We start from the raw sequence: 25309 nt of genomic DNA on the forward strand, positions 1-25309 counted from the left end.
TCCACCAGCAAGGGCATTGAAGATGAAACGTGGCTGGGTCTTTCAGCATGACAATGATGCCAAACACACCGCCCGGACAACAAAGGAGTGGCTGCGTAAGAAGCATTTCAAGGTCCTGGAGTGGCCTAGCCAGTCTCCAGATCTCAACCCCATAGAAAATCTTTGGAGAGTGTTGAAAGTCCGTGTTGCCCAGCAACAGCCCCAAAACATCACTGCTCTAGAGGAGATCTGCATGGAGGAATGGGCCAAAATACCAGCAACAGTGTGTGAAAACCTTGTGAAGACTTACAGAAAACGTTTGACCTCTGTCATTGCCAACAAAGGGTATATAACAAAGTATTGAGATAAACTTTTGTTATTGACCAAATACTTATTTTCCACCATAATTTGCAAATAAAATCATTAAAAGGTCCTACAATGTGATTTTCTGGAGAATTTTTTTTCTCATTTTGTCTGTCATAGTTTAAGTGTACCTATGATGAAAATTACAGGCCTCTCATCTTTTTAAGTGGGAGAACTTGCACAATTGGTGGCTGACTAAATACTTTTTTGCCCCACTGTATATATTTAGTATTTTTTTTACTGGCACCGCCAATGATGGGATGATTCAGGAGCCCACTCTCAAGGAGTGTAGACAGCCTGCTGCCGCTCTGCTAATCATCAAATGAGGGGAGGAGGTAGGGGGCCCACATGGGTAACTGGGGGGGTCCTGCCTTGATTGGGTAACTGACTAATACATCATTTCTTTGTGTGAGTCGGGCTGGGCCCAAGAGGCAAAAACAAATACAAATAAAAAATGTAAATCTTTAAAAAGGAAATCCAACACAGGAGCCCACACCAACATAAAGTATTTTATAGGGGTGTTAGGCCACGAGCTGCCAGAACAGCTTGGCATAGATTCTAGAAGTGGACCTAAACCATGCCAGGAAAACGCATCCCACACCATAACATATACTTTGTATCCCTCATTTACTCAAGTGTTTCCTTAATTTGGGCAGCTACTGGTATGCCTACAGCCGGGAAGGGCACAATTTGGGCAGCATATGCACCAAATATAGGTTACAGCTTGTTGTGGCCATAGACAGATAATCCATAGAAGAGTTTTGGAATCTCTTACCCTGGCAATTTGACTGTTAAACTCATGGGTACTAGCAATAGCTGCCAGTCCTGATTTGAATGGGAACAGCCATCTATGGATTATATTTCTATGGTAGGTTGCTGCTGTAGGTTTGCCTTTTGCAGATTAAAAAATAACATTGTGGGGAAAAAACGTACAGTTTGGAAAGCAAATGCATACACCTGAAAGAAGACTAATCAGCCTGTAAAACCAATATAAATAAATAATAAACTCCCATTTTTTTTGTGAACAGCAGCACTGTTTTAAAAAGTAGCTCATCTTGAGATAGGCTATCGCCACGACGACGAGTGCATGGGCCATCACCATGAGTAGCCCATGGCTTCATCTTCATCACTAGGTGAGTCAGTGTTCCACTGGAAAATTGTATTGAGTAACTTACTGTATGTATACATACGCATGTATTTCCTTCTAATATTGGACATATCTGTGTGTCTCTTCATTGGCCTGGGCTATTGTTATGATTTCTCCATCCGGCCCAGGATCCATTCAGAATCAATATCAGTAGAATAAGGTCATAAGAGCATCAAAAATACACTGACCGCTAAGGAATTTGTGGAGTTTTATTTTCAACACTTAGCACCAAATCAAATCAAATGTATTTGTCACATACACATGGTTAGCAGATGATAATGCGAGTGTAGCGAAATGCTTTTGCTTCTAGTTCTGACAATGCAGAAAAAACCAACGAGTAATCTAACTAACAATTCCAAAACTACTACCTTATACACACAAGTGTAAAGGGATAAAGAATATGTAGATAAAGATATATGAATGAGTGATGGTACAGAACGGCATAGGCAAGATGGAGTAGATGGTATCGAGTACAGTTTATACATATGAGATGTAGGGTATGTAAACAAAATGGTCAAGTTAGAGGAAACAGACACACAGTGCAACAAATCCTATTTACAAACACTGAGCGGATGACATCCAGCCTGAATTTACATCTACGGTTAACATCCAAGTTAACAGTGCATTGCCTGGTGCTTGAGTTGGTTTGGTAGCTGTTGATCTGTGATGATGGAAAATAGCCACAAGAGACAACACAGGTTATTTCATTGCGTTAAAGTCATTCTCACAAAAGCATCAGTGCCCTTATGCATGTTTGTTGCATGACTGCCTGAGAGTCAGATCCGTTACTTAGGTCTGCTTGAACAGACTTGAATAAAAGAGAGAAATATTCATACTTCTGTTACAGTAATTTCCATTTTTACCCAAAAGGAGAACAACTAAATGCTAAAGGGCCAGAGTTATTTACACAGACAGTGTTGTTTTTGATGTTCACACCTTGAATGAGACATTTGTTTGGCTGGTTTCTGGCGTGATCTTCTTCAATTCACTCTAATCAGGGTTTTACATTTGTGGAGTTCCTCCTCAGACAGAGGCCTTCGCAAGCCTCCTGCGTCTCGAAGCGGTTACCGTTGCCGCCACAGCCGCCATACCAGAAACGGGAGCACTCGCTCTGTATCGTGTCGAAGTACCACTTCAGAGTGTAGTTCTCACAACTTCCCTTGTCCTGTTTGAAGAAACATGCATCTGGGGAAGAGGGAGAGGAAACGGGGCAAAGGAGGGAAATGGGAGATAGAAAAAAAGGGGATAGGATTCAGAAAAAAAAACAAAAGAAAGGGGAGAGAGGAAAGAGAGAGGGGAGAGGAGAGGAAAGAGAGAGGAAAGAGAGAGAGGAGAGGAGAGAGGAGAGGAAAGAGAGAGGGGAGAGGAGAGAGGAGAGGAAAGAGAGAGGGGAGAGGAAAGGGAGAGGAGAGGAAAGAGAGAGGGGAGAGGAGAGGAAAGGAAAGGGAGAGGAGAGGAAAGAGAGAGGGGAGAGGAAAGAGAGAGGGGAGAGGAAAGAGAGAGGGGAGAGGAAAGAGAGAGGAGAGGAAAGAGAGAGGAGAGGAAAGAGAGAGGGGAGAGGAAAGAGAGAGGGGAGATGAGAGAGAGGAAAGAGAGAGGGGAGAGGAGAGGAAAGAGAGAGGGGAGAGGAGAGGAAAGAGAGAGGGGAGAGGAGAGGAAAGAGAGAGGGGAGAGGAAAGAGAGAGGGGAGAGGAAAGAGAGAGGGGAGAGGAAAGAGAGAGGGGAGAGGACAAAGCCAAAGGTTGAGACTCATGTCTTTTACACTATTGTACAGACCCTGCTGTCTTTTCACATGTATTATTGCATACAAAATTAGAGAGAGATGTGGTCCTTACCCTGGTTAAGAACTGTACTTTCCTCTGTCCTCAGGAGGGTTGTGTGATCTGTGAACACATAACATTAGAAGAAAATCTCTGGCGTAGTGCTGTGAATGATGACCTCGCAGCTGACATGACAACACGACAACATGAAACAACATGACAACTGACAAAAATGGCATCACAACTTTTGTCATTTCAAACCTGCAATTGCCATACTGTTTAAACAAGGTATATTACAGTCACTAATGTTAAGGGTTCAGCTCATTAGAATTCTCTCAACTGAAAGCCTCCTGATTTGAGAATGCAAATAGAACAACTAGTGTTCTCTTCTCATGCAGCATTATGTGATTCAGCATTTGACAAACATCACAACAGTCGTTGTAATTCAGGTTGTGGCTAACAGAGCTCTACATCTATGACCTCCACATGATGTTCAGTAGAGGGCTGGGGGGACTTACTGGAAGTGCCACATGTCTCAAAGCATTCGTTTTCCGTGCTAAAATGGTTGGCGTTAGCGTCACAACCGCTGTACCAAAAAGGCAAGCATGCACAGAGCGTTTTGTTAAAGTGCCATCGCTGGCCATAGTCCCCACAGTTAGTGTCACTGTCCACATCCAATTTACAGTGGGCTAAAAGCAGAACAAGCAGGTTTGTAAACGGGGAGGAAGACATGCAGTATGAGGTTGCAAACTGAGACTACTCATGCAGTGGGAGACAAGGGAACGTGAGGGAGAGAGAGAAATAGAAGTTCTGATATAAATGTGGGGTTACTGATTACCATTAGAGTTTGGCTGTGGCCGGGGGGGTGAAGTGGCTCCATCTCCCCTGGAGAAGGCATCTATAGTGTCAACCTGGTCAAGAGCTATCTGAGTCGGAAATACACCAGTGTGCTCCAGGAACTCCTCCTCATCTGTGTACTCCTCTTCCTCTTTCCACACATCCCACTCGGCCTGTCCTTGTCCCTGTCCGTGTTCCTGTCCCAGCATCAGCTCACACTTGAGTTTGAGATGGGCAGGAGGGTAGCTGTTCCCTCCCTCTGAAATAGTGAGGGAGAAGTGAGAGAGTTAGGACACACAGTAGCACTGCCTTGGCAGCAGCTAATGGGGATCCCTAATAAATACAAATGCAAATGTTAAAATGTATGATGTGTTCTGGCATAATTATCTCTCCCTCAAGAGACAACCAGATGAAGAAGCATGCTAGTGTTCCTTACTGCTGAGGACCCTGAGGAAGGCTCTGAAGAAGCGCTGTGCGTAGCCTCTCTCCCACTCCTTCACGTGCCACAGATGGAGCAGGTGCTGCTCTGACGGCGTGCTCGCCAACTCCTCCACCTGTGTGCTGTTGTAATGGTCGCCCACCGCGATCACAAACAGGGAAACGCCCTGACACTTGGCCTTCTGGGAAATGTAGGCCAGCTTGGCCTGGTCCCAGTGGGCTGTCTTGGCCCCCACCACAGCCAGCACCACTCTACTCTTCCTGGGCCTGGTGGCCTTGAGGAACACCTTGCTCAGAGCGTACTCCAGGGTCTGCCCCAGAGACGACACTCCTCCCTGCTGCTGCATGCTCCTCAGGTGTGTCTGTAGACCAATGTGGTTGTGGTACTTCTGCAGGTCAAACTCTACCTTGACGGCCTGGGAAGTCTGGGGGAGCAGAGAACCACTGGTCTGGAGAAGGGCCACTCTGGCCCGGCCGTCAGCCACGCTGGGTTTGGGGCTCCAGGCTACCTGCTTCACCACTGAGCCCAGAAGCTCCTGGACGCCAGCGTACTGATCGGCCCGGATCTCCCTTGAACCGTCCACCACCAGGGTCAGGTCCATATCCACCACCAGGGGCCGCTGAGCGTCAGTAAAATCACACCCCTGGGCTGGTTTACAGTGGTCTGATGGACACACAGAACGACAGCTTAGAGATAATAGTAGTAGAGTAGCATCAGTAGTAGTAGTACAGTAGCAGTAGTAGTACAGTAGCATCAGTAGTAGTAGTACAGTAGCCTCAGTAATAGTCGTACTGTAGTAGTGCAGTAGCATCAGTAGTAGTAGTACAGTAGTAGTACAGTAGCATCAGTAGTAGTACAGTAGCATCAGTAGTAGTACAGTAGCATCAGTAGTAGTAGTAGTACAGTAGCATCAGTAGTACAGTAGTAGTATAGTAGCAGTAGTAGTATAGTAGCAGTAGTAGTAGTAGTACAGTAGCAGTAGCAGTACAGTAGCATCAGTAGTAGTAGTACAGTAGTAGTGCAGTAGCATCAGTAGTAGTAGTAGTAGTACAGTAGCAGTAGTACAGTAGTAGTAGTACAGTCATAGTACAGTAGTACTGCAGTAGCATCAGTAATAGTAGTACAGTAGCATCAGTAGTGCTGTAGGAGTAATAGTATTAGTAGTACAGTAGCATCAGTAGTAGTACAGTAGCATCAGTAGTAGTAGTACAGTAGCATCAGTAGTAGTACTGTAGAAGTACAGTAGAATCAGTAGTAGTAGTAGTACTGTAGTAGTACAGTAGCATCAGTATTAGTAGTATTAGTAGCAGTACAGTAGCATCAGTAGTAGTATTGTAGTAGTACAGTAGAATCAGTAGTAGTACTGTAGTAGTACAGTAGCATCAGTGGTAGCAGTAGTAGTATTAGTAGTATTACAGTAGCATCAGTAGTAGTAGTAGTAGTAGTAGTACAGTGGCATCAGTAGTAGTACAGTAGAATCAGTAGTAGTAGTAGGAGGAAGAGTACAGTAGCAGCATCAGTAGTAGTAGTAGTAGTACAGTAGCATCAGTAGTAGTAGTAGTAGTAGTAGTAGTAGTAGTGTAGTACAGTAGTAGTAGTACAGTATCATCAGTATTAGTAGTAGTAGTAGTAATGTAGTAGTACAGTAGCATCATTAGTAGTGTAGTAGTAGTGTAGTACAGTAGCATCATTAGTAGTAGTACAGTAGCATCAGTAGTAGTAGTACAGTAGCCTCAGTAATAGTCGTACTGTAGTAGTGCAGTAGCATCAGTAGTAGTAGTACAGTAGTAGTACAGTAGCATCAGTAGTAGTACAGTAGCATCAGTAGTAGTACAGTAGCATCAGTAGTAGTAGTAGTACAGTAGCATCAGTAGTACAGTAGTAGTATAGTAGCAGTAGTAGTATAGTAGCAGTAGTAGTAGTAGTACAGTAGCAGTAGCAGTACAGTAGCATCAGTAGTAGTAGTACAGTAGTAGTGCAGTAGCATCAGTAGTAGTAGTAGTAGTACAGTAGCAGTAGTACAGTAGTAGTAGTACAGTCATAGTACAGTAGTACTGCAGTAGCATCAGTAATAGTAGTACAGTAGCATCAGTAGTGCTGTAGTAATAGTATTAGTAGTACAGTAGCATCAGTAGTAGTACAGTAGCATCATAGTAGTAGTACAGTAGCATCAGTAGTAGTACTGTAGAAGTACAGTAGAATCAGTAGTAGTAGTGTAGTAGTAGCATCAGTATTAGTAGTATTAGTAGCAGTACAGTAGCATCAGTAGTAGTATTGTAGTAGTACAGTAGAATCAGTAGTAGTACTGTAGTAGTACAGTAGCATCAGTGGTAGCAGTAGTAGTATTAGTAGTATTACAGTAGCATCAGTAGTAGTAGTAGTAGTAGTAGTACAGTGGCATCAGTAGTAGTACAGTAGAATCAGTAGTAGTAGTAGGAGGAAGAGTACAGTAGCAGCATCAGTAGTAGTAGTAGTAGTACAGTAGCATCAGTAGTAGTAGTAGTAGTAGTAGTAGTAGTAGTGTAGTACAGTAGTAGTAGTACAGTATCATCAGTATTAGTAGTAGTAGTAGTAATGTAGTAGTACAGTAGCATCATTAGTAGTGTAGTAGTAGTGTAGTACAGTAGCATCATTAGTAGTGTAGTAGTAGTAGTAGTACAGTAGCATCAGTAGTAGTGTATTAGTAGTAGTAGTAGTGTAGTACAGTAGCATCAGTAGTAGTAGTAGTAATGTAGTAGTACAGTAGCATCATTAGTAGTGTAGTAGTAGTGTAGTACAGTAGCATCATTAGTAGTGTAGTAGTAGTAGTAGTACAGTAGCATCAGTAGTAGTGTATTAGTAGTACAGTAGCTTCAGTAATAGTAGTAGTAGTAGTAGTAGTAGTACAGTAGCATCAGTAGTAGTATTGTAGTAGTACAGTAGAATCAGTAGTAGTACTGTAGTAGTACAGTAGCATCAGTGGTAGCAGTAGTAGTATTAGTAGTATTACAGTAGCATCAGTAGTAGTAGTAGTAGTACAGTGGCATCAGTAGTAGTACAGTAGAATCAGTAGTAGTAGTAGGAGGAAGAGTACAGTAGCAGCATCAGTAGTAGTAGTAGTAGTACAGTAGCATCAGTAGTAGTAGTAGTAGTAGTAGTAGTAGTAGTGTAGTACAGTAGTAGTAGTACAGTATCATCAGTATTAGTAGTAGTAGTAGTAATGTAGTAGTACAGTAGCATCATTAGTAGTGTAGTAGTAGTGTAGTACAGTAGCATCATTAGTAGTGTAGTAGTAGTAGTAGTACAGTAGCATCAGTAGTAGTGTATTAGTAGTAGTAGTAGTGTAGTACAGTAGCATCAGTAGTAGTAGTAGTAATGTAGTAGTACAGTAGCATCATTAGTAGTGTAGTAGTAGTGTAGTACAGTAGCATCATTAGTAGTGTAGTAGTAGTAGTAGTACAGTAGCATCAGTAGTAGTGTATTAGTAGTACAGTAGCTTCAGTAATAGTGTAGTAGTAGTAGTACAGTAGCATCAGTATTAATAATGTAGTAGTACAGTAGAATCAGTAGTAGTATTGTAGTAGTACAGTAGAATCAGTAGTAGTACAGTAGCATCAGTGGTAGCAGTAGTAGTATTAGTAGTATTACAGTAGCATCAGTAGTAGTACAGTAGCATCATTAGTAGTACAGTAGAATCAGTAGTAGTAGTAGGAGGAAGAGTACAGTAGCAGCATCAGTAGTAGTAGTAGTAGTAATGTAGTAGTACAGTAGCATCATTAGTAGTGTAGTAGTAGTGTAGTACAGTAGCATCATTAGTAGTGTAGTAGTAGTAGTAGTACAGTAGCATCAGTAGTAGTGTATTAGTAGTAGTGTAGTACAGTAGCAGCAGTAGTAGTAGTACAGTATCATCAGTAGTAGTAGTAGTAGTAGTAGTAGTAGTAATGTAGTAGTACAGTAGCATCATTAGTAGTGTAGCACTAGTGTAGTACAGTAGCATCATTAGTAGTGTAGTAGTAGTAGTAGTACAGTAGCATCAGTAGTAGTGTATTAGTAGTAGTAGTAGTGTAGTACAGTAGCATCAGTAGTAGTAGTAATACAGTAGCATCATTAGTAGTGTAGTACAGTAGCATCATTAGTAGTGTAGTAGTAGTACAGTAGTAGTAGTACAGTAGCAGTAGTAGTACAGTAGCATCAGTAGTAGTAGTACAGTAGCCTCAGTAATAGTCGTACTGTAGTAGTGCAGTAGCATCAGTAGTAGTAGTACAGTAGTAGTACAGTAGCATCAGTAGTAGTACAGTAGCATCAGTAGTAGTAGTAGTACAGTAGCATCAGTAGTAGTAGTACAGTAGTAGTACAGTAGCAGTAGTAGTACAGTAGTAGTATAGTAGCAGTAATAGTAGTAGTACAGTAGTAGTAGTACAGTAGTAGTACAGTAGCAGTAGCAGTACAGTAGCATCAGTAGTAGTAGTACAGTAGTAGTGCAGTAGCATCAGTAGTAGTAGTAGTAGTACAGTAGCACAGTAGTAGTAGTACAGTCATAGTACAGTAGTACTGCAGTAGTATCAGTAGTAGTAGTACAGTAGCATCAGTAGTAGTACAGTAGCAGTAGTACAGTAGCATCAGTAATAGTAGTACAGTAGCATCAGTAGTGCTGTAGTAGTAATAGTATTAGTAGTGCAGTAGCATCAGTAGTAGTACAGTAGCATCAGTAGTAGTAGTACAGTAGCATCAGTAGTAGTACTGTAGAAGTACAGTAGAATCTGTAGTAGTACAGTAGCATCAGTAGTAGTAGTATTAGTAGTAGTACAGTAGCATCAGTATTAGTAGTATTAGTAGTAGTACAGTAGCATCAGTATTAGTAATGTAGTAGTACAGTATAATCAGTAGTAGTACTGTAGAAGTACAGTAGAATCTGTAGTAGTACAGTAGCATCAGTAGTAGTAGTATTAGTAGTAGTACAGTAGCATCAGTATTAGTAGTATTAGTAGTAGTACAGTAGAATCAGTAGTAGTACTGTAGTAGTACAGTAGCATCAGTGGTAGCAGTAGTAGTATTAGTAGTATTACAGTAGCAGCAGTAGTAGTAGTAGTAGTACAGTAGCATCAGTAGTAGTACAGTATAATCAGTAGTAGTAGTAGGAGGAAGAGTACAGTAGCAGCATCAGTAGTAGTAGTAGTAGTAGTACAGTAGCATCAGTAGTAGTAGTAGTAGTAGTGTAGTACAGTAGCAGCAGTAGTAGTAGTACAGTATCATCAGTAGTAGTAGTAGTAGTAATGTAGTAGTACAGTAGCATCATTAGTAGTGTAGTAGTAGTGTAGTACAGTAGCATCATTAGTAGTGTAGTAGTAGTAGTAGTACAGTAGCATCAGTAGTAGTGTATTAGTAGTAGTAGTAGTGTAGTACAGTAGCATCAGTAGTAGTAGTAATGTAGTAGTACAGTAGCATCATTAGTAGTGTAGTAGTAGTGTAGTACAGTAGCATCATTAGTAGTGTAGTAGTAGTAGTAGTACAGTAGCATCAGTAGTAGTGTATTAGTAGTACAGTAGCTTCAGTAATAGTGTAGTAGTAGTAGTAGTACAGTAGCATCAGTATTAGTAATGTAGTAGTACAGTAGAATCAGTAGTAGTATTGTAGTAGTACAGTAGCATCAGTAGTAGTACAGTAGCATCAGTGGTAGCAGTAGTAGTATTAGTAGTATTACAGTAGCATCAGTAGTAGTAGTAGTACAGTAGCATCAGTAGTAGTACAGTAGAATCAGTAGTAGTAGTAGTAGGAGGAAGAGTACAGTAGCAGCATCAGTAGTAGTAGTAGTAGTACAGTAGCATCAGTAGTAGTAGTAGTACAGTAGCATCATTAGTTGTGTAGTAGTAGTGTAGTACAGTAGCATCATTAGTAGTGTAGTAGTAGTAGTAGTACAGTAGCATCAGTAGTAGTGTATTAGTAGTAGTGTAGTACAGTAGCAGCAGTAGTAGTAGTACAGTATCATCAGTAGTAGTAGTAGTAGTAATGTAGTAGTACAGTAGCATCATTAGTAGTGTAGCAGTAGTGTAGTACAGTAGCATCATTAGTAGTGTAGTAGTAGTAGTAGTACAGTAGCATCAGTAGTAGTGTATTAGTAGTAGTAGTAGTGTAGTACAGTAGCATCAGTAGTAGTAGTAATGTAGTAGTACAGTAGCATCATTAGTAGTGTAGTAGTAGTGTAGTACAGTAGCATCATTAGTAGTGTAGTAGTAGTAGTAGTACAGTATCATCAGTAGTAGTGTATTAGTAGTACAGTAGCTTCAGTAATAGTGTAGTAGTAGTAGAAAATTATTTATGCCCAAGGGGAATATTGGTACATTGATACCAAATAAGAATATATTTTATTATGTCCCTGTGTGCTTACCGTAGCAGATGACGCAATTTTTGATTCTTGTCAGCACAGCATTTTGGTCCTGTGACCTATCCACCAGCCGAACAAGGATGAAGCTGCCCGTGTCATCAGCCTGCGCCACAACAAAACAAAAACACACATGGGCTGCATTTCAATTCACCAGCCTTTCTGCTGCCCTGTTCACTATCCCATAACCAGAAAGCATCTGTTAGTAATTGTACCTCAAAAGCCCGTTGAACATCGGGGGAGTTCCTCATGGCGATGACAGCAGGAGCGATGTTCAGGGCCTTGAACTCCATGGCGGCCGTGACGATGGCAGCGCTGTCCACAGAGGGCCCGTTGGTGAAGAACACTGCCACCTTCCTCATCGTCAACGCTTTACGGGTTCGCTTGAAGACATGGCGCCCCACAAAGCGCATGGCCTCCCCAAGATGGCGCTGGTTGGATGTTCGTTCCAATGCAATGTTTTGGATGGCCTCCAACAACTCCGGCTTGCGTTGGTAGTCCTGGAATCGGATCAGGTACTTGGTGTTGGCACTATAGGATACCACGGCAACACGTGCACCCGTCGGGCAGTTGCTCTCGGCGATGGCAACGTCATCCAATATGGAGAGGAGAGCGGAGCGCATCCTCTCAAACGTGGAAGGCTCCACATCCTGTGACATATCCATAGCAAAGACCAGCTCTGTGGGGTAGGCTGGGCACGCTGCCTGGCCTGGGGGATAGAGTGAGAGGCATGGAGAGAGGTACAGAGAGAGAGAAGTGGAGAGGAAGGGAGAGAGAAGGGGAGAGGCATGGAGAGAGGTACAGAGAGAGAGAAGGGGAGAGACATGGAGAGAGGTACAGAGAGACAGAAGGGGAGAGGAAGGGAAAGACGGACAGAGAGCGAGAAGGAGAGAGGAAGTGAGAGACGGACAGAGAGAGAGAAGGAGAGAGAGAGCGGACAGAGAAGAGAGAGAGGAAGTGAGAGACGGACAGAGAGCGAGAGAAGGAGAGAGGAAGTGAGAGACGGACAGAGAACGAGAAGGAGAGAGGAAGTGAGAGACGGACAGAGAGCGAGAAGGAGAGAGGAAGTGAGAGACGGACAGAGAGAGAGAAGGAGAGAGGAAGGACGGAGGAGGAGAGAGGAAGAGAGAGAGACAGAGAGCGAGGAAGGAGAGAGGGTGAGAGACGGACAGAGAGAGAAGGAGAGAGGAAGTGAGAGACGGACAGAGAGAGAGGAGAGAGGAAGGGAGAGAGGTACAGAGAGAGAGAAGGAGAGAGGAAGGGAGAGACGGACAGAGAGAGAGAAGGAGAGAGGAAGGGAGAGACGGACAGAGAGAGAGAAGGAGAGAGGAAGTGAGAGACGGACAGAGAGAGAGAAGGAGAGAGGAAGTGAGAGACGGACAGAGGAGAGAGAGAGAGACGGACAGAGAGAGAGAAGGAGAGAGGAACAGAGAGGTACAGAGAGCGAGGGAGAGAGGAAGTGAGAGACGGACAGAGAGCGAGAAGGAGAGAGGAAGTGAGAGACGGACAGAGAGAGAGAAGGAGAGAGGAAGGGAGAGACGGACAGAGAGAGAGAAGGAGAGAGGAAGGGAGAGACGGACAGAGAGAGAGAAGGAGAGAGGAAGTGAGAGACGGACAGAGAGAGAGAAGGAGAGAGGAAGTGAGAGATGGACACAGAGAGAGAAGGAGAGAGGAAGTGAGAGACGGACACAGAGAGAGAAGGAGAGAGGAAGGGAGAGACGGACAGAGAGAGAGAAGGAGAGAGGAAGTGAGAGACGGACAGAGAGAGAGAAGGAGAGAGGAAGTGAGAGACGGACAGAGAGAGAGAAGGAGAGAGGAAGTGAGAGACGGACAGAGAGAGAGAAGGAGAGAGGAAGTGAGAGACGGACAGAGAGAGAGAAGGAGAGAGGAAGGGAGAGAGGGACACAGAGAGAGAGGGGGAGAGGGGTACACAGAGAGAGAAGGGGAGAGGGAGAGCGGTACAGAGAAGGGGATAGGGAGATAGGTACAGAGAGAGAGAAGGGGAGAGGGAGAGAGGTACAGAGAGCGAGTAGGGGAGAGGGGGGCAATGGTATTTTTAATGACAACCATTCATAATATCACTTTGCCAAGAGTTCTGGTTTGATTACACCAGAATCTTCAGTCAAGTACATACATTTATTTGGACGATGAAGGGTTAATGGAGACATACCTTGAGAGCATGCTGTTTGGGGGAGAAAAATATCATAGTTTAGAGACAAAATTAGGAATGAATTCATCTTTGCTTATGAAAACATGACCTTACCAGCAATAAAGCAATTGACACAGCGAATCTTTTCTTACAAAAAAATATAGAGTAGGAATACCAAGAGCTTACCACAGTTATCACGGATATAGGTGGTCAGCTGGCATTCCTAGGGAGACAAATAAAATAACATGTTAAATAGCTCTCAAGATTCTCTACATAAAATGTTTTAGAGTTAAATTGGAACAAAAAATCTGACAGAATACACATACAGACATGGCTCTCTCTCCTGGTCTGCCTCTAGAGCCCTAGATAGAAATAGAGAATTAGTCAGAAATCCACATGGAAACAGTGAATATCTTACCAATACTTCTACTGTAAAACCAAAACTACAACTACTACTATTATTCACTTGAAACAAATAACAATAATAAAACAACTAATACATGAGATTTGTAAATTTCCTTTAAAAGATCCAAAACCGCAAATGAAATACTAACAGTGTGTCCCGGTGGTCCAATGGATCCGGGATCTCCTGACTCACCCGATCTGCCCGAGTTCCCCTGGTTCAATCACATCGTAACATATGGCTATTTTAACAGAAGGTTTTATACATGTCAACACATATTAGTACCTGTGGCCCAAGCAAATGTCACAAGGTTTGAAGTTTGAACTAACCCTAACCCTTATTCTAAAACTAACCCTTACCCTAACCCTTATTCTAAAACTAACCCTTACCCTAACCCTTATTCTAAAACTAACCCTTACGCTAAAACTAACCCTAACCCTTATTCTAAAACTAACCCTAACCCTAATTCTAACCCTTATTCTAAAACTAACCCTAACCCTAATTCTAACCCTAACCCTAACCCTAATTCTAACCCTAACCCTTATTCCTAACCCTAATTCTAACCCTAACCCTTATTCTAAAACTAACCCTAACCCTAATTCTAACCCTAACCCTTATTCTAAAACTAACCCTAACCCTAATTCTAACCCTAACCCTTATTCTAAAACTAACCCTAACCCTAATTCTAACCCTAACCCTTATTCTAAAACTAACCCTAACCCTAATTCTAACCCTAACCCTAACCCTATTTTCACTGATTTAAGTGGATTTATTAACAAGTGACATCAATATGGGATCATAGCTTTCGCCTGGATTCACCTGGTCAGTCTATGTCACGGAAAAAGCAGGCGTCAATGTTTTGTACACTGGGATTATCCAAATAAAGTGTGACTGGGCACTAAAAATGTAGTGGTATTGACTTAACAGTTGCAGCAATGCATGTGCAACAGGACGCTCTGGGGTCTCCTGGCGATAGTGTGTGTGAGTCTCACCCCTCTGCCTCGGTTTCCTTTGGGGCCTGGACCTCCTTTGACTCCAAAATCACCACTTTCACCCTGAAGATGACAAACAGGAAAAGGGGATTGTTTACTTTTTGTGAGCTTCAGAATGTAATGTGCCATGATTGGATTCCAGCCTTGTTCTCTTATCCATTCTGAAAGGGGAGATTTTAAATCAATAACTGACCTGTAATCCAGGGTAACCATGGAAACCAGGCTCTCCCTTTAAAGTAATCACAAAACACAAGGAATCATTTATTAGTGTCCATCAAACATGTCTGGAATACAAATCTACTGTATATTAAAATCCTTTCATTTGAATGAAAAGATAATAGGCAGAATCTAGCACACAACCAGATCTGATTAGAGAAGGTGCTGGAGGAATAAAACGACACTAGAGAAGTAGGAAAAAGTCTCTGAACACTTCCAGTCAGATGCACATTTATTTCATTTAGCTGAGCTTTCGGTCAGTCGACCATCATTTAGATGAAAAGAGACATTTTATAATCTACTAAGTACATTAACAATATTTTCCAAAGGGGAAAACCTCATCAACTACTAGGATGTCTATGGACAGCAGCTGTTGATCTGAGTACTGAGTAAGTGTACCTTACCTTCATTCCCTGGGGTCCGGGAGGCCCATGGCCGTCACTGCCATCAAGACCCTGTATTAAAGAAAACACACCATCACGTCCCATTCTTACATTACCTTACAAAAACATACAGTCTTGCAGTGTGTGTACAGCATGTGTGTGTGCATGTAGGTAAAGTGTGTAATGACAAGGCAACACCTTACCGGCATCCCTCTTGGCCCAAGTGTTCCAAGGGCTCCGTTGACTCCGAGGTCCCCAGGTTGGCCCTGTGAGGAAACCACACAGTATTGGGTTGGAAGAAGGGCTATAAAACATGATTTTACAGACATTTTTTTAAGTATACTTTTTATGTGTCTATGTGTAATATGTTTCAGTTGCTCTTTAGGCCTGGTAACAAATTGTCCTACCAAGATGGCTAATGTTTTGTATTGTAATGTATTACATAACTGTAGGTCAAAGGTAGAAGAATATTTTGAAGATAAATACACAATGCAGAGTTTGAGGGTTTGAGAGGACGAGCGTACTAAAAGTCCTAATGGTCAATAGGGAATTATAAATAGGAGTTGGGTTTCAGTTCAACATCTGTTTAGAATCTGTCAAATGTCACTCCTGAACTCAGAGGGACGTGTGCTACGTTCTGTACATGAAGTCTGGGGCAGGATACTATTTATTTGGCCATTGGCCAGGTTGTACTGCAAGGACTTCTGATTGGTCAACCCTAAACTAGGATGGGGGTTATTAAATGGGATCTTGTTCCTTTGTTCAGTGGGGAAAAGCTGAGGACAGGGGAGACTGAACATCTGAACATCTACCTCCCAGCATAACATCTTGATTTATCCTTCTCAAATAAACCTATTTTTCTCCCCCTGATTTGCTTTGTAGTTTGTGTTATTGAAGAATAGCATAAATTGCTAACAAAGGCAATGCACCTTCTGTCCATTCATCCCTTGTCTTCCTGTTGATCCTTTGCCACCCATAGTTCCAGGTGTGCCCTGAGGGAAAATCCATTCATACGCCATCATTACACGTCAACATCACATAACAGTAGGATTTATGTATCAGGCATCCTCAATGTGGTCAGATGGGATGGAAGTAGAATGGTAATAAAAGTGACCTGAGGTCCAGGTAAACCCTGCAGGCCCCTGGGTCCGGGCTGGCCCAAGTCTCCTCTTATACCCTGTGCACACAGGAGAGAAACATGTTCAGCAACATTATCTGAGGTATTGGGGGGACTGTTCCAAATGCAACAGAAGTGCATCAGTAGTAACATTACTGTGGAGTTGTGGATGAGGGGAATGGGTATATATTACTTACCTGTGGTCCAGAAGAGCCAGGAATTCCTTGGAGGCCTACAACTCCTGGATCCCCTGGTGTTCCCTAGACACACACACACGCGGGCAAACATACACACAAAACACACATACACACACAAAGAACACAGAAATGGGTACATACAGTAAATATAGATAGTAATCCTAGGGACTGTTATTCATGAAGTAGCTTTGTTGATAATGCTGCCTACTGTACATTTGGACCAGGGAGACCTCTTCTTCCTTGAGGACCCTACAAAGCAGGACACAGGACATAATCATCACTTGACAATTGACCAAAAAGGTGAGACAACATCAGTATAACAGGACAAGGACAGCTTAGCAGAAATGAAACTTCGCTCACTGGGTTTCCGACGATTCCACTTTCTGCTCGACTGCCCTCTTCTCCTGGGTCTCCCTGTCGGTGTGGAAAGGGAGACAAGAGAGAAAAGGTGTTTTTGAGGGAGAGAGAGGATGAGAATAACAGCAGTGTTGTCACCCTCCAGGACGGTAAGGGAATCCTGCTTTACTCACTAGAAAGAGCCAGTCAAAATGATCTGGTACTTGCAAATGAACTTGGTGAATAAGTGATTGTGATTCTTAGATCAGTACATTGACAGTGGCCAACTACAAGCTACATACCGGGAGTCCTGGATTTCCCCTTCCTCCTTTGGGACCCGTGACAATGCTGTCCACTCCAGAGTCTCCCTAAAACACCAGAGTCTAACTTTTAGTAGCAGTTAGAAAATAAGATATAGAAACACAGCATTTGATACAGTCTAAACCACAACTGTCAAACTCATCCCAAACTCGTTCCGAGTCTCTGTGGGTTTTTGCTCCTCCCTTGTACTTGATTGATGAATTAAGGTCACTAATTAGTGAGGAACTGCCCTCGTCTGGTTATCTAGATCTTAATTGAAAGGAAAACCTAAAACCAGCAGATTCTGGTCCCTGAACCATCGTAAATCATTTGCACTGTTAAATGGTGTCCATAGTTTATGTGACTTACAGGGTCACCTCTAAGTCCACGCTGCCCATTCACTCCTGGCTCTCCTATGAGGCCGCTGTTGCCCTGCAAGAGAACCCACCATCAATAGGTTAGACATTAGAGAAGAGAATCGAGTAAGAGTAGGATATTGGGGACATAGGAGAAGTATATTGGTGACAGGAGAATGACATTAGTGACATAGGAGTAGTATATTAGTGACAGGAGTAGTATATTGGTGACATAGGAGTAGTATATTGGTGACATAGGAGTAGTATATTGGTGACATAGGAGTAGTATACTGGTGACAGGAGTAGGATATTGGTGACATAGGAGCAGCGTATTAATGACATAGCAGTAGTATATTAATGACATAGAAGTAGTATATCAGTGACCTAGGAGTAGTATATTGGCGAAATATATGTAAAATATGAGAAAATGTGTTTACTGGTCTTCCTGGGTTTCCTCTCTCTCCTGCAGCTCCAGCTGTTCCAATCAGACCCTGTTCACCATCAACCCCATCAAGGCCATGGTCTCCATCATCACCCTGCCATGGTAATGTGCACACTGATTCACAACACACTAAACAACAGCAGACGTTTACATCCACACAATGAAAAAAAGAAAGCACCCTGGTAAACCTGGTTTTCCATCGGTTAAGACAAAATACCTAGTATACTGCACATAGAAAGGTTTCTACTGTACACTACATTTAGCTGTGTGAACGTGGTATCAACAGCTTCATACACTTACCCTGTCCCCTCTGTAGGCTCTTGAGCCCTGGAAAAAAACAGAGATCAGATGGGATTATTTTAGACTGGTAACTCCAGCGCATCATGGTTCAGAGATCAGATGGGATTATTTTAGACTGGTAACTCCAGCGCATCATGGTTCAGAGATCAGATGGGATTATTTTAGACTGGTAACTCCAGCGCATCATGGTTCAGAGATCAGATTAGATGGGATTATTTTGGACAGGTAACTGCCCCAGGGTCATGGTTCAGAGGTCAGATTAGATGGGATTATTATTATTTTTTTATATTATTTTTTATTTTTTTTAGCCCTTTTTCTCCCCAATTTCGTGGTATCCAATTGTTGTAGTAGCTACTATCTTGTCTCATCGCTACAATTCCCGTACGGGCTCGGGAGAGAGGTTGAAAGTCATGCGTCCTCCGATACACAACCCAACCAGCCGTACTGCTTCTTAACACAGCGCGCATCCAACCCGGAAGCCAGCCGCACCAATGTGTCGGAGGGTACACCGTGCACCTGGCAACCTTGGTTAGCGCGCACTGCACCCAGCCCGCCACAGGAGTCGCTGGTGCGCGATGAGACAAGGACATCCCTACCGACCAAGCCCTCCCTGACCCGGACGACGCTAGGCCAATTGTGCATCGCCCCACGGACCTCCCGGTCGCGGCCGGTTACGACAGAGCCTGGGCGCGAGCCCAGGGACTCTGATGGCACAGCTGGCGCTGCCCTTAACCACTGCGCCACCCGGGAGGCCGATGGGATTATTTTGGACAGGTAACTGCCCAAGGGTCATGGTAAAAGGTGATCTAAAAGCAGATGTCGGGAAGACATTAATGGGAAACATTCCAGACCAGACGGTCTATAAACATAGATTTTTGGTTAGTCAGTAGTCCATCTGCTCACCTTGAGGCCTCTCCTCCCAGAACAGCCCTGTAGTCCCTGTGGGCCAGTGGGACCTGGTGGACCTCTCTCGCCCTGTGGGAAATTAGAGAGCGAGGACAAGGGTCATTGGTTTTAAGGTCAAAGGTCACAGGTTATTAAACTGACTTGTAGACCTTGCCCACCATCCACGATTTATATGTTTTGATTTGTCAGATGTCTGAATACCACACTGAGAATTATTCTTCCCTCCCTGAAAACACACACTTACAATTCCCCCCTCCTCGCCAGGGAAGCCAGGATGTCCTTTCAGTCCTGGCTGACTCTGTAAGGAGAGAAACGAAAAGCAAATGAGGAAACTGAAACTGGCAAAGGGAGGACTGACGAAGTACATAGACCCACATCTTCTTTACAGTATTTTAACAGTGTTAAATTACTGTGTCACGTCACATCTGAAACACTGTAACATTTTATAAAGAAGGCTCAGAGGGCCTCACCTTTGTCCCTGGGCGTCCTCTGTTGCCACGGATACCCTCATGTCCGGTGCACTTACACATCACATTGCAGCACTCCCTCTCAGCCACTGTGTCCTGGAGGGAGAAAGGGAGAGGGGGAAGAAAGAGGGGGAGAAGTAGAGAGTGGGATAGAAAGAGAGAGAATGAGACCATGTGTTATTAAATCTAATATGTCATTTGTTGACATACCCTCATAATTGGAGACACCTTTGGAGGCACTCATCTCAAAAGCCAATCTAAAAACAACCAATCACGTCACTGCTCTGTTTTTCTTGTCTCCAGTGGCTCCTGTTGCTAAGTACATTTCTAGCAAGTGACGACTCTATTTCATGGTGTACTATATCCCATTTCCCATGACCCCAGAGGTCTAGTTTTGATGCTTCCAACCTGACTGACAACATCCTTCAACAATGTCACGTAATCCGCTTTTTTAAACAGAAACATTTGTCATTGTACTGTATGACCCAAAATACTCAGACATATCTGAAATACTTCTCTGTCCCTACAGCTGGGAATATGACTGGAAATGGAATTACTGTAGATAGAGACATAAAGGACTTACATGTCAGCCCAAAGAGTCTTAGCCAGTCTAAGTGACATACAGTATTACTACAACACAGGGAGATACAACTGAAAGGGTTGTTCTGATTCTGTTGTCACAAAATGATGAACCACTTACTATTTGTGTCAACAGGGTGTTTCCTAAATTGTGCATGCCAATGTTGAGCGGCTGCTTGTAGCCAAATCCTCGCCCAAACTCCACCATCTGAAGAAGGTTGGCATTTTGGACCCCTTCTAAGGCGACTGTAAGCAGGGCGTTGATACCTTTTCCTGAAATGTGACATGGAAGACAGAGATAAAAGTATAACCGATTTTAATGTTCATTTTTGTCTCATGAATGTTCTTAAATTTGTCCGTTTCGGTGGGTTGCCCCTGGTTCTTTAACCTTTAGTGCGGAGAAGTTCCGACTCTTGCTCCAGTTTCATCACGTCATCATCGAGTCCGTCTGAGAAGATCACCAGCACCTAAAGGACAAAGTAGTTGTGACATTGTTATTACAATGTGAAATAACCAACTAAATATATGTTATGGAGTCTGTGATCAACCACACAGGAGACATCATGTTTGGGCCCACCTTCACGCCAGCATTAGATTTCTGGAACTTATCACTGAAGGAACGCAGGAGGAAGGAGTTGAAGTATGTTGTTTGGGAGGTCTGCAGGGCCATAACCTTCTCCACAATTTTCTCATCGTACTTCACAAAGTTGTAGTCGTCGAGAACCTTTCCGTCCTGCTCCACCACGCGGAAGCCAATCTTAGTCTCAATGGAACCATCTCCCGCCACGCAGCACAGGCCCTTCAGGTTGGACACATAGCGGATGATCTGTGGCAGGAAGGCCTGTAGCTGGGCTTGGCCATCGAAGAGCCCCTGGGCGGTGGCCCTGCGTGTAATATCGAACCCCATGGCGATGTCTATGGTGCAGCCTATTGGACACAGACACACTCATTATTACTTATCATCCAAATGAACCCCTTTAACAAGTTCAAAAGCTTTATGTGTTAGGTTTACTCAAGGATAATATGAGAGACAATGTAAAATAGCCTTTTCAAACACTAACAAGCATTCTTTGATGAGGGTTTTACATTGAGTCAGGAGAGACAGAGAAATAAAACGTGCATACGGTTTACTCACCCGCTTGAGTGTGTGGTACCTTGGAGGAGCATATAGTATCCACCACCTTCTTCTTGATCTTGTCCAGGCTGGCAAAGTTCTGCACAGAGAAGACCCTTTCCGGGTTGAGAGTGATTTGCCCAAGCTCAACAGGTTTGTGGTCTTTCCCGATACCGATGGCAAACACCTCAATGTTCATGGCCTTGAGCTTCTCTGCTGCATCAACAACATCATCATCTGAACGTCCGTCAGTGATCACAACCAGGTTCTGAGAGACCTTGGCATTGATACGGCTCCCTCTAGCTGGTTGGAAGTACTCTGTACGGACGTAGTCCAGGGCCTTTCCGATGTTCGTTGTGTACCTAATCTGCATCATATTGTTTATCTGGTTGTTCACCTCTGCTTCTGTGTAATACTCATTCAATAAGAACTCCTTTTTAGGATCACTGCTGAACTGGGCGACTCCCACCCGGAAGGACTGCTCTGCAATGTTGAAGCTGGAAACAAGGTCTGTGGCAAACTTCTTCATGATAGTGAAGTCGGTGGTGCTGATGCTCCCTGAGCTGTCAATCAACAGGACCAGATCCCCCTGCGTTTTTTCACAGACTAAGAGGAGAAGAGAAGACGTCAGATCATGTTGAACCATCTCATTTCAAAATGCTTATGCTACAAGGCTTTGTACTTTCAGCTTAGATGTTTTTACAGTTGGATTCTGTCTTACCTGGTTTGCTGGTTTGGCAGAATTCAAAGGAAATATTTTTGTGCAGTGTGTCTAGTTTATGGAAGTCATCCACAAAGAAAACCTTATTCGTGTCCCCTGCCATGAGCTCAAGCTCTTGATTATTTGCTCTAAACACTCCGATGCTATAGACTATGATCCCATTGTCCCGTAGCTCCTTGGCTGGCCCAGCTAGGCTATAGGGGTCAGTAGCCTCACCATCTGTGATCACCATCAACCACTGGGGAACATTTAGGGCCTTTCGCCCGCCGTACTGTGCACCAAAATAACCCAAGGAATACTTGAGTGCCTTTCCAGTGTAGGTGTCTCCACTGGGCTCTCTAAGTTTTGTGATGGCACTATTGACGTCTCGCTTAGATTTGTATTCGTTGAGTGTGAATTTAGACTCTGGGTTGTCTGAAAAGACAATCAGACCATAGCGTGTCTGCTTCTCCCCAACAGAGGTTTCATTGACCACGGACATCATGAAGTTTTTCATTATGTCAAAATTATCTGAGCTGATGCTGGTGGAGCCATCCACCAAGAAAATTATGTCTGCGATCTCCGTCCTCACACACTCTGGTGGAAGAGAAGAAGAGATAGAGGAAAATATCAATGTCAAAATCTAAGGAATGTGAACTCATTGTTGCTTTTAAGTAATGTTTCATGAACCAAGTGGCACTCACCTCTCTCCGGATCACAGATTGCCAATGCCAGTTGGCTATCCAAAGCCTTGAGTGCATCAAAGTCCGTCTCGGAGTAGACCCTCTCCTGTGCGCCACTGATCTCCAGTAACTGTGTATTGTTGGCATTGACCACCCCAATAGCGTAGATGATCACACCCTTGTCTTGAAGTTTCTTGGCAGGAGACATTACCTCATCCTGCGCCTCACCATCGGTTACGACAATCAGGAACTGCTTCACGTTAGTGCGCCCTCCTTTTGGTGGGTCAAAGAACTGCGAGGTGTAGGACAGGGCTTTGCCGGTGTGTGTGCCCCCGCCTATCTGTTGCATCGTTTGTAAATCCTGCAACATGCCTTCCTTATCATTATGCTTGTTGAGAGGGAAGATCACCTGTTGGCTGGTGCTGAACTGTATGATGCCCACGTGCACTTTATCCAGGCCTATGTCAGATTTGTTGATGATGGATTGCATAAAGACCTTCATCTTCTGGAAGTCTGGGTTGTTGATGCTACCTGAGCTGTCGATCAAGAAGAGGACATCCCCCTTCATGTCGTTGCAAACTATGAATAGAGAACAAATATTAAATTTAGCTGTTGTTATAACTCAATGTGTGCTCATAATCAATCCCTGGCAAGAGACAAGGTGTTTCATATTTTTACTGAAATCAGAAAATAAACAATATGTAACACTTAAAAACAATAGAGATGCCCTTACTATCAGGGGAGCAGATATCTGTGATGATGTCATTTTTTATTGGTTTCAGAGCGTCAAAGTTGTTGACAAAGAACTTCTTCTCTTGGCTGCCAGCAATCTCCAGCAGCTGTGTATCGTTAGCTAGCTTCACCCCAATGGCATATATGGTGATGCCCTGCGCCCTCAGCTTTGCTGCTTGATCCTTCACGTTGTCTTCAGACTCTCCGTCTGTGATGACAATGAGGTACTGGCGAACTTTGTTACTACGGGTGGCCTTAGCCCGATCAAAGTGGGGACCCATAGAGTTCAGCGCTAATCCGGTCTTTGTCCCGCCTCCAAGTTGGATGATACCATCCACTGCTTTCTCCACTGAAGGTTTGTCAGGGTAGGTTGTCAAATCAAACTCAAGAGCTGATGTATTAGAGAACTTTACCACACCCACGCGGACATGATGCGGTCCGATGTGGAATGTGTTTATGAATTTGTTAATAAATGTCTTCATGTCAGAAAAGTCTGGATATTCAATACTCCCTGAGTGGTCGATCAGGAAGAACATGTCTGCTTCATCTGTCTGCAAACAGCCTAGAATCAAAAGAGAAAAGAAAGCACTAGTGTCATCTCGGAGATCACATTATGTATGTATCAACATTCCTCTACAAATTAAACAACAAGAAGCATTGTTACAGTCATTTTGATCTCACTTTGCTTGGCAGTGTACGTCCTTGCATTGTCTTTGACTGCTTTTTTAAGGATGTTGTAGCACACGCTCTTCTTCAGGTTCTTCTCCAGGGTCTTGAGCTTGGCAAAGCTGTCCACATGCAATACGTGCTTGTTAGGGGGATCTGAAGCAATCTGTCTCAGCTCGTTCTCGTCAGCATCCTTGATCCCCACTGCATAGACAGTGACACCAGCTCTGCGCAGTGCAGCGGCATGAGTAGTTACGTTGTCCTGGGACTTTCCGGTGATGACTATCGCCACCTGCTGCACCCCCTGTTCTTTCCGGCTGCCCCTCTCCTTGATAAACATCTTCTCCCTGGCATACTTCAGGGCCTCGCCAGTGTATGTGAGACCACGACGGTAGGGCAGGATCTTGATGAACTGAAGGATATTTGTTTTTTCTTGGAAGGAGTTGAGGTAGACCTGGGCAGAGGCCTTGTTGCTATAGAGGACGATGCCCACCCTCACCCTGTTGAAGTCTATATCTAGGCCGTCCACTATCTTGTGGATGAATCCACGAACCAGCTGGAAGTTTGCAGTTCTATTGCTCGAAGACTCATCAACTATAAACACAATGTCAGCCAGTGAAGCTTTACTGCAATCTACAATAGAGAGGAAATTGTTAGTCAACAGCAATCTGTTATCCTTTATGTATAATGAGCAACTATTTCTCAAGAGATCAGATATTCACTTAATTCAGCAAAAATCCACAAATGCCCTTACCGTCAGTCACAGTGACCACCTCTTCAGTCTCAAAGACAGTCTTTAGCACAGAGGTGATGGATGTAGTCTGGTAAAAGAATGGCGAGGTGGCCATTAACTTTAGTTCTGGAAGTGTAGATTCACCCAACCCGATAGACACAATGGTTGTCCCTTCAGATTTGATAGTACGTGCCACCTTCATCACATTATCCTTCGAATCCCCCCCTGTCACCGTGACTAGAAACTGCCGGTAGCCTTGTTCATTACGGCCACCAGACGCTGTAGTGAAGAAGTGTGCACGGGCGTATTCCAGGGCATCGCCCAGGTGACGAGACCTGTTGGGACGCAGCGGCAGCCTGAATTTCCTAAGAGCTGCCAAGTACTCTTCCTTGGTGTTGTGGGTGTTCAGTAAGAACTCCACCTTGGTGTCCTGGGCAAACTGGGCCAAACCCAGGCGCATCGTTTTAGTGCTCGGTTTGAGTTGGTTGACCAGTCGCATCAGAAGGGTTCTGACCAGCTGGAAGTCTGCCTGCATCATATTGCTGTCCACCAGGAAGAAGATATCAGCGAATTTGGGGATTAGAGCTGAAAAAAAAAAATTGTTATGACAACAGTGTGAATGTATATCATATTTTATTTTCATTTTTAGAAATGG

At 43.7% G+C, this 25309-nt stretch overlaps 1 protein-coding gene across 3 annotated transcripts in view; it reads right to left on the bottom strand.

The window, feature by feature from the left end:
- Positions 1 to 1684: 1684 nt before the first annotated feature.
- col6a4a (collagen, type VI, alpha 4a) overlaps positions 1685 to 25309 on the bottom strand; it is a 47054-nt gene continuing 23429 nt past the window's right edge. Inside the window, exons 5-40 of one of the 3 annotated variants that reach the window (XR_010465729.1) lie at positions 24676 to 25239; positions 23937 to 24554; positions 23257 to 23817; positions 22545 to 23102; positions 21862 to 22437; positions 21162 to 21746; positions 20604 to 20953; positions 20415 to 20493; positions 20148 to 20299; positions 19451 to 19543; positions 19225 to 19278; positions 18978 to 19049; positions 18075 to 18101; positions 17770 to 17868; positions 17346 to 17408; positions 16979 to 17044; positions 16701 to 16754; positions 16554 to 16589; positions 16341 to 16403; positions 16141 to 16203; positions 15956 to 16018; positions 15230 to 15292; positions 15048 to 15098; positions 14621 to 14656; positions 14428 to 14490; positions 13587 to 13649; positions 13359 to 13394; positions 13219 to 13255; positions 13018 to 13065; positions 11099 to 11592; positions 10890 to 10989; positions 4523 to 5188; positions 4088 to 4345; positions 3325 to 3372; positions 2426 to 2674; positions 1685 to 2150 (exon numbers count right to left, since the gene is read on the bottom strand). Coding sequence is in view for 2 of the 3 variants with exons in the window: in XM_065027678.1 (XP_064883750.1) it covers positions 2484 to 2674; positions 3325 to 3372; positions 4088 to 4345; positions 4523 to 5188; positions 10890 to 10989; positions 11099 to 11592; positions 13018 to 13065; positions 13219 to 13255; positions 13359 to 13394; positions 13587 to 13649; positions 14428 to 14490; positions 14621 to 14656; positions 15048 to 15098; positions 15230 to 15292; positions 15956 to 16018; positions 16141 to 16203; positions 16341 to 16403; positions 16554 to 16589; positions 16701 to 16754; positions 16979 to 17044; positions 17346 to 17408; positions 17770 to 17868; positions 18075 to 18101; positions 18978 to 19049; positions 19225 to 19278; positions 19451 to 19543; positions 20148 to 20299; positions 20415 to 20493; positions 20604 to 20953; positions 21162 to 21746; positions 21862 to 22437; positions 22545 to 23102; positions 23257 to 23817; positions 23937 to 24554; positions 24676 to 25239 (6950 nt within the window). In the remaining variant the exon portion in view is untranslated. Of the gene's footprint in view, positions 2675 to 3324; positions 3373 to 4087; positions 4346 to 4522; positions 5189 to 10889; positions 10990 to 11098; positions 11593 to 13017; positions 13066 to 13218; positions 13256 to 13358; positions 13395 to 13586; positions 13650 to 14427; positions 14491 to 14620; positions 14657 to 15047; positions 15099 to 15229; positions 15293 to 15955; positions 16019 to 16140; positions 16204 to 16340; positions 16404 to 16553; positions 16590 to 16700; positions 16755 to 16978; positions 17045 to 17345; positions 17409 to 17769; positions 17869 to 18074; positions 18102 to 18977; positions 19050 to 19224; positions 19279 to 19450; positions 19544 to 20147; positions 20300 to 20414; positions 20494 to 20603; positions 20954 to 21161; positions 21747 to 21861; positions 22438 to 22544; positions 23103 to 23256; positions 23818 to 23936; positions 24555 to 24675; positions 25240 to 25309 lie in introns of all 3 variants that reach the window. The other 2 variants (XM_065027679.1, XM_065027678.1) reach the window with 2 other exon arrangements.

This window comes from Oncorhynchus nerka, linkage group LG14 (assembly GCF_034236695.1).
Source record: "Oncorhynchus nerka isolate Pitt River linkage group LG14, Oner_Uvic_2.0, whole genome shotgun sequence".
NCBI lineage: Eukaryota > Metazoa > Chordata > Actinopteri > Salmoniformes > Salmonidae > Oncorhynchus > Oncorhynchus nerka.